The sequence below is a fragment of the Pleurodeles waltl genome, chromosome 11, assembly GCF_031143425.1.
Source record: "Pleurodeles waltl isolate 20211129_DDA chromosome 11, aPleWal1.hap1.20221129, whole genome shotgun sequence".
NCBI lineage: Eukaryota > Metazoa > Chordata > Amphibia > Caudata > Salamandridae > Pleurodeles > Pleurodeles waltl.
In genome coordinates this window covers 128,711,416-128,726,345 of record NC_090450.1, presented here as the reverse complement: position 1 = coordinate 128,726,345, position 14,930 = coordinate 128,711,416, and the positions used below count along the sequence as shown (strand labels likewise).

General features: G+C 47.9%; 1 protein-coding gene across 1 annotated transcript in view; it reads right to left on the bottom strand.

Moving 5' to 3' along the window:
- The window catches only part of LOC138265492 (uncharacterized), a 190,035-nt gene extending 175,673 nt beyond the window's left edge, over positions 1-14,362 (bottom strand). The window contains exon 1 of the mRNA XM_069213259.1: positions 14,182-14,362. Within this exon, the coding sequence (XP_069069360.1) occupies positions 14,182-14,225 (44 nt within the window). The 5' untranslated portion in view covers positions 14,226-14,362. The remainder of the gene's footprint in view (positions 1-14,181) is intronic.
- Positions 14,363-14,930: the final 568 nt, after the last annotated feature.

The window sequence follows — 14,930 nt, the reverse complement described above, 5'->3', positions numbered from 1 at the left end:
AAGAATCACGGAGACACTGTTTTCTGTAAAGTTTTATGAAGATTCATCAGATGGTGCCAAAAACATAGGCAAGTCAAAAAAAGCTTTTTCTATGGAAACATGGTCCTAACTATACCTAGTGGCAAGCACCACTAGGTAATAGATATATGTATTAAAAAACAAGAATACCCATCCCTCAAAGCAGCACTCGTACGGATTGTGTCAAAAAATATAAAGTTAATGGTAAAAGCAAACGCCAAAGCGTTTTGACCTCTACAGTTAATCCCGGTCACCGAGCCCAATGGAGATTATGGATAACTCATAATGAGGGCGCAAGATGTGATTAAAGGCAGGAGCAGAGAAGCTGGGGATGGAAGGTGTTCTCCATTGACTTTGAGATGAGGCAGGTTACCAGTATATTAAATGTCAACTCACGTCAATAAATTCTACCGAAATTACATCTTATTGCAAACATATTGAAAACCAATTCAATGCATGTTTGGCTTAAACTATTCTTAACGTTAAAAAAAACACTGAAAATAACTAGTTGAAACCTGCCCAAAACACATAGGAAATCTTCTGTCACCCACTGACCTATTCAATCAGTCTGTAGCACTTCACATTTTTTTCAAATAACATTTAGTCGAGGAGCACACCTCGGACCCCTGCGGCGTGTTGACATCCATCAATGTATATTTGTGCGCAAACATGGCAATTGCTCAGCTTGTTTACAGACAAAGACACTAGTGAAGACAAATATTTAAGTAAGGGGGAACCCTAAGGGTGTTATGATACATAATAATAGTAGTGTGACATATTTGTTCCTGAGACACCTACACTGATGCTGTAGGTTTGTGACAAGTTGTATTAATGTTTAGTGTACAGCATGCCACACCACAACACTTGCTAAAGTTCAAACTAAAAACATGGTTTTGATTTTCAGACGACATCAAGCATTAAAGTAAAAAAAGCCCCCCCTCCCTCTCCCCTCCCCCCCCCCCCCCCCCTCTCAGTGTAGCGTTTTTTTCGGAGTTGTTTTACAGATACACCACAAATATTGTTCAATAGTTACATCACGTACAAGCAGGTTGTGTCTTCTGGGTCTTTAAAATGCACTGTTCCATGGTGCATCTGATGGTCGACGTTTAAAAAAAAGTGAAACTGAGCACATGACCGAGCAATCGGCAGACATCCACGTGCAATGTTTGGAAGCAGTCAACTTTGTTTCCATGTCGGGAAAACAAAAATGTAGAAAGAAAACAGTCTTACCAACTCTGTCAAAGTCACTCCCTTTAAGTTCCTTGGCACCTGGTCCATTTGTAGATCTTATAAAATGGAGGGGGGAGGGGGTGCGATGTAGGTTTCAAATGCAAACTACACATGAATTTGTGCTTACACAGCATTGTTCTATTAAAACTTGTTTAACACACGCTGTAGGGACGCAATACTACCCAGTGTAATAATATCCATATGAAAAGGCCTTGTCAATGCTGCTTTAAGTCCACTTTTACACACCTCAGAGGTTTAATGTATCAGTGTATCGTTCAATGAAAGGCAATGCTTCTGGTGCGCACTTACATTTCTGTCCAAGCGAACGCCTAAGCGCTAGGAGGGAGGACGACCCTTCCCAGTGTGACGCTATGCACTTGAAGCACAATTACATCCCTGTCCAGGGAGCTGCTGCTTGCGGCTGGCTCGGAAAACACGAGGATGAGGTCCGTAGTAGGTGGCTCTTTACTTCGTGATAGTGAAGGGGCTATTTGATAGGATCAGAAGGCTCAGCTGAGGTCCAGGGAGGCCTGAATCAGAGCCATACTATCAGGCATTCCAAGTAAGACAAATGTACTTACAAATATCGCAATTGGAACTCCATTATTTAGTCAAAGTTCATCCTGAAAGTTCGTCCCTCTATGACTTGTTTTTAACTCCCCCAAAGGACAGCTACATCCCCGCCTCAGGAGGGGCTGTGTGCTAGGAGCATGGAAACCCACAAGCCAATGAGGAGCTATGTAACAGAAACAGGCTACACGGCTGTAAAAGAAGGTCCTATGTCGTACAACAAGAGCCACTTCCCACACCACGGGGAAGTTATGTGGTAGGAGATGATTTCGTCGTATAACACAAGAATGAGTTGTGTGCTAAAACACAGCCACAAGGAAGAACCATTCAACATGAGCATGTTTGTATTCCAGTCTTGGAGTTGTGTGGTAAAAGTGGTATTACACATGTGCTCAAGGACGAGATATGTGTCAGGAACAATGGCACATCCATGCCCAACTACGAGCCATCTGCCTGAAGCTTGACTACACTGCAGCATAAAGAGAAGTGCATTGTGAGGCTGCTGCAAAACTCAATCAAGCATTGCCAACTGACCACTGCTTTAAGGTAACGGATTACCTTAAATTAGGCTGGGTGAAAGAAAAGATGACATTTTTATGAACAAATAAACAATTTTTTGTGACATGACCTCAAGCACTCCAATCATATAGTGGGAAATTTTTCAACTTTTCTTCAAACTCTGCAAGCCAATATCGCTCACCACCAGTTGCTCCATACACCGCTCTCTGTGAGAATCAAGCATTGTTTTCTCTATGTATTGTACTACTACTCGATTAGATACAGAGGGAAGTTGTCAATAACGTGCATCTAGAGTTATACGTCATTGAACATCTACTGAAACATCATCTCAGGGCTGAACAAATATCAATGAATCAATCAATCATTCGCATTTATAAAGCGCGCTACTCACCCATTAAGGGTCTCAAGGCGCTGGGGGGGGGGGGGGGGGGGTGTCAGTGCTCAAAGAGCCAGGTCTTGAGCTGCCTTCTGAAGGAGAGGTGATCAGGTATGGCGCGAAGGTAGCTGGGCAGAGAGTTCCAGGTCTTTGCTGACATGAAAGAGAAGGATCTTCCTCCGGCGGTGGCTTTGCGGATGCGGGGGACGGCTGCCAGGGCTTGTCCGGTCGAGCGTAGCGTGCGCGGAGGAGTGTAGAAGGAGACGCGGTTGTTGATGAGTTTGGGTCCGAGGTTGTGCAATGCTTTGTGTGCGTGGGTGAGGAGTCTGAAGGTGATCCTCTTGTTGACTGGGAGCCAGTGGAGTTTCTTCAGGTGTCCGGAGATGTGGTGGAGGCGGGGTATGTCCAGGATGAGTCGTGCGGCCGCGTTCTGGATCCGTTGAAGTTTCTTCTGCAGCTTGATGGTGATGCCGGCGTACAGAGTGTTCCCGTAGTCCAAGCGGCTGGTGACGAGGGCGTGGGTGACGGTCTTCCTGGTGTCGATGGGGATCCAGCGGAAGATCTTGCGGAGCATGCGGAGGGTGTTGAAGCATGCTGAGGTCACTGAGTTGACCTGTCTGGTCATGGAGAGGGATGAGTCCAGGATGAAGCCGAGGTTGCGTGCGTGGTTGATGGGCTGGGGAGTGCTGCCTAGGGCGGGAGGCCACCAGGAGTCGTCCCAGGCGGTGGGAGTAGGGCCGAGGATGAGGACCTCCGTTTTCTCTGTGTTCAGTTTCAGCCGGCTGTCTGTCATCCAGTTCGCTACTTCCTTCATACCGTCGTGTAGTCTGGTCCTTGCTGAGGTGGGGTTGTTGGTGAGGGATAAGATGAGCTGGGTGTCGTCGGCATAGGATATGAGGTCGAGTCCGTGTTTGCGTGCGATGTTCGCTAGGTGGGTCATGTAGATGTTGAAGAGAGTGGGGCTGAGGGAGGATCCTTGGGGTACGCCGCAGATGATCTCCGTGGCTGTAGATCTGAGGGGGGGGAGGGGGACTCTCTGGGTTCTTCCGGAGAGGAAGGAGATGATCCATTCCAGGGCCTTGCCCCTGATGCCGGCGTTGCTGAGGCGGCGTATTAGGGTACGGTGGCAGACAGTGTCGAAGGCCGCAGAGAGGTCCAGGAGTATGAGGGCCACGGTTTCTCCCCTGTCGGTCAAGGATCTGATGTCATCCGTGGCTGCGATGAGGGCGGTTTCGGTGCTGTGGTTAGCTCTGAAGCCGAACTGTGTGGGGTTGAGGGAGTCGTTGGCTTCCAGGGCGGTGGTGAGTTGGGCGTTGACGATTTTCTCAATCACTTTGGCGGGGAACAGCAGGAGAGAGATTGGCCGGAAGTTTTTAAGTTCGGTGGGGTCTGCTGTAGGTTTCTTTAAGAGGGCGTTGAGCTCTGCGTGTTTCCAGCTCTCTGGGAAGGTGGCGGAGGTGAGAGATGCGTTGATGACGTCCCGGAGGTGGGGGCGATGATGTTGTCGGCTTTGTTGTAGATGCGGTGTGGGCAGGGGTCGGATGGAGATCCAGAGTGGAGCGAGTTCATGACGCGGGTGGTTTCCTCGGTGGTGGTTGGGGTCCAGGTGAGGATGGTGGTGTCGTTGGTGGTGGGTTCCGGTGGAGGGTTCGTGTTGTTTGTGGTGAAGCTGTTGTAGATGTCGGTGATCTTGTGGTGGAAGAAGGCTGCGAGGGAGTCGCAGAGGTCTTGTGAGGGAGGGATGGAGTTGTTTTCTGCGTCGGGGTTGGAGAGCTCTTTGACGATTCCAAATAGTTCTTTGCTGTTGTGGGCGTTGTTGTCGAGTCTGTTCTGGTAGGCTGTTTTTCGTGCGGCGCGTAGGCGTTGGTGGTGTTGGCGGGTGGCGTCCTTAAGGGCTGACATGTTCTCTTCGTTCTGGTTGAGGCACCATGTCTTCTCGCGGGTGCGGCATTCTTTCTTGGAGTCCTTGAGGTCGGGGGTGAACCAGGAGTTTTTTTTGTGGTTGTTGGTGTTAGTTTGGGTCTTCAGGGGGGCCAGGTGGGTGGCGCAGTCGGAGATCCAGCTCGTGAGGTTGTTGGCGGCTTCGTTGGGGTCTGTGGTGCTAGTGGGTTGTTTCTGAGCGAGGGTCGATGTGAGTTGTTCCGTGGTGGTTCAATTCCATTGTCTTCTTGGTGGTTGCTGGGTGTGGTGGTGCACAGTGGTCTTCTTGAAGTTGAAGTGGACACAGCTGTGGTCCGACCAGGTGAGTCCGGTGGTGTGGCTGAAGGAGATGTGTTTGCTGGAGGAGAAGATGGGGTCGAGCGTATGTCCGGCGTAGTGGGTGGGGGTGTTGACTAGCTGTTTCAGTCCCAGGTTGGCGAGGTTGTCCAGTAAGGCCGTGGTGTTGTTGTCGGTGTGGTTTTCCAGGTGAAAGTTGAGGTCCCCTAGGAGGATGTAGTCGGTGGATGATAGTGCGTGAGGGTTGACAAAGTCTGCGATGTCTTCGCTGAACTTGGTCCGTGGTCCCGGTGACCTGTACATGAGGGTGCCTCTGAGGGTGGTCTTGGGGTCGCTGTGGATCGCGAAGTGGAGGTGTTCGGCGTCGGGGAGTGAGTTGTCGGTGTATGTCGAGATACGGATGGAGCTTTTGTGTGCGATGGCGATGCCTCCTCCGGTGCGGTTGGTGCGGTCTTTCCGGATGATTTTGTAGCCGTCGGGGATGGCTATGGCAATGTCGGGTGCCGAGGAGGGGTTCATCCAGGTCTCGGTGAGGAAGGCGATGTCCGGGTTCGTTGAGTTGATGAGGTTCCACAGTTCGATGGCGTGCCTGTGGACGGATCAGGTGTTGACCAGGATGCAGTGGAGATTGCTTCCAGGGGAGTCGATTTTGACGGGAGCGGTGTGAGTCCGTAGACAGTTGAAGCGGCAGTTGCTGCAGGTAAAAGGGCCGTGGGTTCGTTTCGGGGTGGCGCGGTAGCAGCCCGGCGTGCGGCCGGGGTTGAGGCTGGCGAGGGTGGTGGAATCGTAGGTTTGGCGGGGGTTGCGGGGGCCAGGGGTTTGGGCGCTGGGCGTGGTCCAGGCGCGGACGGGCGCAGACTGGCTTTCCTAAGGCGCGTCTGCTGCGCGGCCTCGCAGTGGCCGCCATTTAAGGGGGTAGCCTGGGAGGAGGGGTCAGCTGGGAGGCGGGAGGGTAGGCGGAGCGGCGAAAGGCGGGAAAAAGCGGGAGAGGCGAGGAGCAGAAGGCGGGAAAAAACGGCGAGAAAAAGGCCTGAAAAAGGACGAGGCGGCCAAAAAGCGAGTGGGAAAAACAGTCGAGGGGAAAAAACGGCGAGTGGGGGCAGGAAGACACGGCGGACACAGTCACTCGGGGTACAAAAAGAAGAGGGGAGCGCGATCACACAGGGCAGCAGACACTCGGGGAACAATCAGGCAATCAGAAAACAGTCAACGGGCAAACAGGCAGAAGGCACACAGGAGCTGGTGGCGCTGCGGGGGCAGGGGAGCGACCTACCCTGGGGTCAAAGGTCGCTACCTCTGCCTCGCAGCGGCCGCCATTTAAGGGGGTAGCCTGGGAGGAGGGGTCAGCTGGGAGGCGGGAGGCGGGAGGGTAGGCGGAGCGGCGAAAGGCGGGAAAAAGCGGGAGAGGCGAGGAGCAGAAGGCGGGAAAAAACGTCGAGAAAAAGGCCTGAAAAAGGACGAGGCGGCCAAAAAGCGAGTGGGAAAAACAGTCGAGGGGGAAAAAACGGCGAGTGGGGGCAGGAAGACACGGCGGACACAGTCACTCGGGGTACAAAAAGAAGAGGGGAGCACGATCACACAGGGCAGCAGACACTCGGGGAACAATCAGGCAATCAGAAAACAGTCAACGGGCAAACAGGCAGAAGGCACACAGGAGCTGGTGGCGCTGCGGGGGCAGGGGAGCGACCTACCCTGGGGTCAAAGGTCGCTACCTCTGCCTCGCAGCGGCCGCCATTTAAGGGGGTAGCCTGGGAGGAGGGGTCAGCTGGGAGGCGGGAGGCGGGAGGGTAGGCGGAGCGGCGAAAGGCGGGAAAAAGCGGGAGAGGCGAGGAGCAGAAGGCGGGAAAAAACGGCGAGAAAAAGGCCTGAAATTGGACGAGGCGGCCAAAAAGCGAGTGGGAAAAACAGTCGAGGGGGAAAAAACGGCGAGTGGGGGCAGGAAGACACGGCGGACACAGTCACTCGGGGTACAAAAAGAAGAGGGGAGCGCGATCACACAGGGCAGCAGACACTCGGGGAACAATCAGACAATCAGAAAACAGTCAACGGGCAAACAGGCAGAAGGCACACAGGAGCTGGTGGCGCTGCGGGGGCAGGGGAGCGACCTACCCTGGGGTCAAAGGTAGCTACCTCTGCCTCGCAGCGGCCGCCATTTAAGGGGGTAGCCTGGGAGGAGGGGTCAGCTGGGAGGCGGGAGGGTAGGCGGAGCGGCGAAAGGCGGGAAAAAGCAGGAGAGGCGAGGAGCAGAAGGCGGGAAAAAACGGCGAGAAAAAGGCCTGAAAAAGGACGAGGCAGCCAAAAAGCGAGTGGGAAAAACAGTCGATGGGGAAAAAACGGCGAGTGGGGGCAGGAAGACACGGCGGACACAGTCACTCGGGGTACAAAAAGAAGAGGGGAGCGCGATCACACAGGGCAGCAGACACTCGGGGAACAATCAGGCAATCAGAAAACAGTCAACGGGCAAACAGGCAGAAGGCACACAGGAGCTGGTGGCGCTGCGGGGGCAGGGGAGCGACCTACCCTGGGGTCAAAGGTCAAATATTGTGGGAGGCTGTTCTGAATCACTAAGAGATCCATATTTCCCTTCATTGTGGAATTATCTGGACCCACAGGGCCCCAGGTGTGCCTCTATACCTCACATTATTTTCAATATTTAACTTCATATTCTGGCCACCTCTATGCAAGTTTTAATTCCACTAATATAATCGTGTGGATTGTTTAAAGTCTATTTACAGCCTTTATCATGAAGGGATAGTCTTAACCATGCTTGAGAATAACTCATGGTGATTATTTATTCATTTTTCATTGGAGTAGCAAATTGCAAATAGGCCTAAAGATTAAAAAAATGGAGGGATGTAGTGAAGTGAATCAATGGACCCTATGTACTGGTCTGAAGTTTTAATAGTGAATCACTATGTTTTGGGTCAGATCTTTTATTTGGTGGAAATTTGTGTTTTTCCAGCTTATGATTCATCTCTTGTCAACATTTATTGATTTTCAAGCTATGATTCATTCTTGTAACAAATACATTATCTTAAATTCCTGAATAATTTCATAATAGATTTTTTCCAATTTTCATTTGTTTTGTGGGAAATATGTGATTCTGTGTACAGCGAGCTTTGGGCAAAATTCCACTTCACTTTTGGTTGATTATAATTTGCTCAGTGAAGCTAGAAACATGTCAGTTTCGGTGGTCTACCTGCTACTAAAGACCCAAAAACTCATTTTGATTTACAAAATGGCAAAAGTTAAACTACAAGTGCAAGACCTTCAATAGTCGAGCCATCTCACTTCTAAAGCTACCCACCAACAAACTGTTACTATTTTATTATTCCCTCAAATGCCTAAATTCTCACATTGAAGTGCCAGAAGATATCTATCACATCATTCAAATAAGCATTAACCAGTGACGTTTTAGAAACTGTCCATCATTTAGACATCATTGCTGCTTCACTGCTCAATTAATGATTTGCCTTATTAAAGGTCAACCTTGCTGATGCTTTATTCAAAGATGATGTGTTATGCGCTTTTAAAGTTAAGATTATGTCACTATTTCCGGAAAACCGTGAAAGGTGTTTAAAAGTCAGAAACTTAATTTCTCAATCCTCCCATTAAGATACTCGCTTAAACTGATACGAAATTGGTATTTCTTGATATGGGACGGCCTGTAACATTAAAGGGATTTTGTTAATTTCAACCTTTGCACTGTTCAGGCATAGCAAAGTGCCCTTTGCTTTAGGAAAAGAAATGCAAATGTGTGCCCCTGGGGAAGCCCTCAGGCTTCTGTGTTTGTGGTCGTGGAACACAGATCCTATCAAATACAGTTTATGGAACATTATCCTGCATCCAGGTCCTCAATGTCAAAACAGGAAACAGTTTATTATTAAAGCAAGGCCGAACTTGTCAGCACAACAAATATTAAAAGTATGCAAAGGTTGTCAGATTGCCTCGCAGATATGCAAATAATAATAATCTTGAAAAACGCTCGCTATATGCAAATGTTTCTCATAGATATTAGTCATGGATATCCTGAAAAGCTGACTTTGTTTTGGCAATAATCTATCAGCGACTCAGCCCTATATTACAGACTGCTAAAAGTATTATCATATCCCCAGGGAAGTATGTCAGTCTTCATTTATGACACAGCAGCTTCAGAAAACCAGAAAAGAATCGTACTTAAACCCAAACAGGATTGATGGGAACAAATATTAATTATTAGTACAATGGGGCCTCCTCCAAAGATTGGGGGAATTCATCAAAATTCCTTCCCAAGTACCCTGTACACTTGTAAATATAAAATCATGTAAATGGTTTGCAAAGAATACAGAGCCCTATAAGTGGCCCACCTCGCCTTCCTTTAGCTGCCTTTTAAAAGAAAGTTTAAAACAAAGTAATTACAGTACTTTTTAACCAAGCTTCTGAAAGTAGTACCATGGACTTTTTTCAGTGTTAGCATATTCTGCGATCTAATTGTTTCTAGTGAAGTTATCACACTCCAGAAAATCAACGAAACATCATGCAGCCATGTGCATGCATCCTATTGCCTTCCTCTGCCCTCATTTGTGTCTTCACTTTATTTCAGTCATTGTGCACCACTTCTCAAAACCAGGGAATCTCTTCTTTAAAAGTACCGCGATTCAAGTCACCTATTTTTGTCGTGAACTAAAGAACCAAACATTTCCTTTAAGTAACAATAATGACATTTATTGACTGTGTAATTTACAAAGTTTCTTTGGTTTTGGGATTTGTGGACACCAAAATACCACAATCGTATTAAAAAATATTCGAAAAAGATTCCTTCTGGGCATGACAGGAAAAGATTACACTGGTGATTACCAACCTGTATTAGCCTTTCTCACTGAGCCACCCAAACATACTAAAAGATGTGTTATTATTTCATACCTTTGTATCTTTTACAAACACTTTTGCTATATCATGTTTGGCAGCATCATTATATCTTAAAATTGCATGTCTCAACCAGTGTCTCAACAAAACACAAAGGTTAACAACCATTTACTCAATGCTGCATTCAGCATGTTGGTGACTACTGGTTTGAAACTCTGTACCATAAGAGATAACAATTAATATTATTATTGAAAATTAACAAATGTGTAGCATGTGTGCTACCACTTGCGTATCCTTGTTTCACTTGGGGCCTGCTTTATAAAAAGTATTATATTTTGTAAGTTTGCGTCGCTTTTGCGTCAAAAAATGCCGTAAAGTCGGTGCTAACTTTTCATAAATCAGGCCCTTAATCTTACCAATTTGCTGCAGGCCGAAGCATGCATGCTTAGTTGATTGATTTTGTAAGCTACCTCCATAGGTGTTGTGGTAAACATACTATTGAAACAAACCACTACCAAATCTAGGTCGAAAATCACTATCTGTGGGGACCATTAAAAAGAAGCATTTTAAACCACGCTGATTCCTTTAGGTATACTATGTACTTATGCAATATTTTCCATAGCATTGGCTCTCCTTCCTTGTGCACAAGGAACTCTAGACAAACATCTCACAAAAAGGAGGGAAACATCTGAAAGAGATGCCCCAGGGCCTGCACTGGCAGCCTCCCATTCACCCACGCAATCCAGGAGATACTCTTCCAGCTCCCACACCCCTCTGCTGCTTTCGGATTGTATTACTGGCAGAGGGTTGGTGTTTCTTCACTGATTCTGACACGTTTAACCTCTGCAGATGTGTGCTTTTCAGCATACGAAAATAATCTACTTGCATAAAAGTAGAGCTGGTGAAATGATCCTCAGGGAATCAGAGAATACAGACTGCACCGTTGACCGTGCAATTTTGCACCAACTTTTCCAGATAACGTGATTTTATAGGCGCCCAACCAACAGTGCACTAATGTTGCCGCTACACGTAGTCAATGTTTGTAAAGAATTTTAAAATATACCATCTTCCTAAGGCTAAATGTGTGGATTTTCACTTCTGGGGTGACAAGTTTGTAGACTGTACTATTGCCAGTAGAATTTTGCCCCAACAGTTCTGTATTATATGGGTGGCATCAGTACAGGAATAATTTTGCACCAACACTTTCATCATGGGTCCAACCAGTCCCAAACTGCACTAGTGCAATTTATAAAATTCAGAAACGTTTGTGCAAAAGTACATGAAATGTGATCTCTGAAGGCAGCCCTTAACACGTAGGACTACATAGAGAAGTGACAAAGGCCCCTGCAGCCCCTTCGGTACAGGGGGGCATCAACTCTTTTGGGAGACGCCCAACACACCAGGGGGCCCCAAACCCTTCAAGGAGGCCCCACCTCTCTCAAAGATTTTTAGGTGTAAGGACCCTCTCCTGACAAAAATTTCTAGAACCTGGTACTCCTCATCATCAACAATAATAAATGTCCCAATTTCCCACAGCAAAACATTTTTATGGTGAGGAAATAATAATACTAAACAGTGTTTAGACAACCAAAGGTCAGTGAGTGCGGGTGCGTGGTCAAAGGTGTAGCTAAAAACAAAGGTCCTCATTTATGAGGATTTGGCTTAGGACAGTGCCACAAGTCTCCTTGCTACACTGCCCTATGTCAATACAAAAGGGCAGAAAAAGACCATATTAATGAAATACAGTGCATTTCTGTTCTTTACCCCTGCGCTGGCGCACAAATTCTGACTAGCGCCAACGTAGGCAGGATTGTTTTTGTGCAGGAAGAGGCACCTTCCTGCACAAAAAACATCCAGAGTGGCATAGTACCTCTTTCTATATGTGCGGCTGATAGCAACACACATAGAAAGAGGAAAAACAACGAGAAATTGAAACATTTCTCCTCATTATGCCTGCTCTGGGGAGGCGTAAGGTTTTTGGCACTGCTCCAGTTTATGTGATTTTGTAAATCTGGGGCAGCGTCAAAATCCATGGGTGTTGCGTGGGAACACCCACCACAACGCCCATGGAACGCGTCCTTGACTCAAAGTAAGGCAACGCAGCAGCTTGCGCTGCTTTGCCTCACTCTAAATCTATGTGGCCAAGCAAAGCAGCGCAGGGTGGCTTTGCGTCACCTCAAACGTATGATTGCGGGGCTTGTGCTGCTGAAGCATCAAAAAAGTGATGCTCCGGTGGTGCAAGCCTTTCATAAATAAACCCCAAAATATTCGAAGTTGTTTTTAAGTCTTTCACCCTCAGGTAGCTCAATATAAATTAACAGCCAGCTTAAATGAAAAATAAATAAAAGAAAGCTGTTACTCAGTGGAAAATGCACTGTAGTGCATTATGAAACCTCTATTAGCTAATGCACAGCAGAAGTCTGTGTGTACCCAGAGAGCGACAGAATTCAATCCTGGTTGGTGCATTTGAGAATAGTGACATGTATTTTTAGTGCCACGAGGTCACAGCCTGTGACAGAAACCTCTGTGAATATGTAAGATAATAGATTTAAGTAATACCAGAGTATATGCAATACCTTTTTTCTTTAAATAGCTGTCCTTTCAACACCTCCAGGTTAAGTAAGTAAGTGCAGTGTCACTACAATTTAAAGCACACACACGTCTAACTCTGTACTACCCCCCAAAAAAGATTAAATGTTTGTCATCACAAAGCTTTGTGATTCAATCAGCTCCCAAGCATCCTTTATGGTACCAGATTACCTTTTACAATTGCAGATCAGCTTGGAAAGCACATTTTGATTTCATTCAGGAAGCAGGCACCCTGGAATGAAGGCCTCCTTAGCTGTCTGTGCAGCTTTCACAGCACAGGAGACTCAATAAATTGAAGTTCACCCGAGGCATTTTAACAATCGGCTGGGGGACTGCGCCACCCCCTTTCCAGGACTCCATGCCCCCCCCCCCGGGGGTCGCGGCCCGCAGATTGAAGACCTCTGAGAATATATGTTAGATATGGGGGATTTGGGGGACCCTCATCACATTCTGCGGGGGCATCATTTTGCGTTACACCACTGGTAAGGCAGGTGGTCACTAGTAGCACTCATGCCAATATACCCTATTCAGGCGGGACACTCCGGATTGTTTAAGCCAAAATGGTTTATTTTAGGTATTAATTTTGAGGAAGGAGCTGTTATGCGCCCTCCATTAAGAATCGTTCTCGTGCAGCACATTCTAGGGGTGTAGCTTCAGGGGGACAGAGTGTGCATTCTGTACAATATAGCTGGGTACAGGTGCTGTCAGATGGATATACTGCGAAATCCGTCTGATTTCACCTAGGAATTTTACACGCCCCCTGTTGACAAACAAACACACACTCGTCTCTGTTTTGAAGGCCTTCAAAAAGTTGTGTTTTAGGGACACTTAACAATCGGCGCTCCCCTGCGCTCCCCCATGTCCTGCTCCTCAAATAATGCATGTTAAACAAAACGTGCCTGCTTGATTGTTGGGAAATCTGAAGCTCCCCACAAACTTAGTGACCATACTGCGCCCCTGCACCTTGCTATGTGACTTTGATAGGTGTCCTTGCACTAATAAGAAGTATAATGGCGCACCTCTCACGCAGCCCCCATCTTGTGAGCTCGATCCTTTTTTTAACCATATTTTCTGATGAACCGATGTCCGCGCGACAACTGCTAGTTGCCCACTCCAGAATATGGCGCTGGAAAGTTCAAGGCTGAGAGCTGTCCCACTGAGTGGCCCTCGCCAGAGCTCCCGCAGTTACAGGAAGACCTTGGTGCCCTTACCCGATACCCCACGACAGGCCACCAGCGGCACCAACATGCACGTGGATAGTTTGTATCCCTGCGGCTATGTAATGGAGCCAAATCAGGGAGCAAACTAAAAATCGGTGTTTAATTGCACTACTGTTCAGAGTACAGGAGGACCAACTCGTGTTGTCAAACCTCTAAACTCTAGGCTGATTATCCCATGGTCGAAAAGTGTGGAAGAGAGGTGTTTGTTATATTTAGCAAAGTGCACTAGCCCTCTGTCCAAGGCTGCCATTGAAATTAATTATTAAAACGCTCACAGAAATGGCGGGTCTCCTCAGCGCCATGTGCCTGTGTCTAATTTAGTTTCATGTTTTAATTGGAAACTCCCCTCGCGCTTATCCTACTCTCGGTGCAAGCCAGTGTACGCAAAGCTCATGGTACTCGCCATCGTGCATTGTTTATGCAGTTCATGATGGAAGCGCGCGGCCACGCGTGCCCTTGACTCCCACGCGCGCATCATCACAGAAATGGCCACGCGCTCGAGCTGGACAGCGCCCCGGGCAGCATCCTGCGCAGGAAGGCGGGTCACGCACCTTCCATCCGCACACCCTCTACCCATGACCGGGACCCCGTGCTCACCTCCCGGGTTCCGCTAGCCCCTCTGAGCTGCCGCTTGTTGTCATGCTGCCGCCGGGACTCACGGAGCTCCAGGTGCAGCTGTGTGTTGTATGTCTTCCTCCTAGGTGCAAGCTCGTGCTCCCAATACCCCGGGAGCACAACAAAGGGACGCGCGGGATCTTTGCATGCAGGTGTGGCTGCAAGAGCCCGCCCAGCGTCCAAGAGCCAAGTGCAGACACACGCGGAGGGGGCGCGGGGGGCTGTGTCGATCATCAAGAGAAGCGGGAGCTTGTCTCTGGCGGAAGTACACAAACAGCCAGTGGTTATGCCGAGGTTGAGAGCTCAGGGGAACCCGTCTGCAATAGTGTTTTATTGTTTCATTGTAGACGCCCCTCGCACAGCACATACATAGTTTCAAACTGCAGAAAGCTGCCTGTGACCCAAACACATTTTTAACATTTAGAGAGCACGAATGTTGGATCTATTTTGCACTAGCAGAGCCATAAAATGTGTAATATGGTTATTTAAGGGATGCAAAGACTAAATTACAAAATTGACACCAACGGGCTGGATTGACTTCATGCGCAGGCAACTTGGCTTGTTCCAGTCTCTCTGAAAAAACAAGAAAGAGGCGCTAATTTCATTATTTGTAATTGTAGCTAATGCAAACGTGCAGTTGCTGACAATGGGATGTGGTCCATTTAGATAATATGGGACTGTAAGCACGGAACATTTAAAAAAGCTGGAACATCCATCACATAGTATTATTA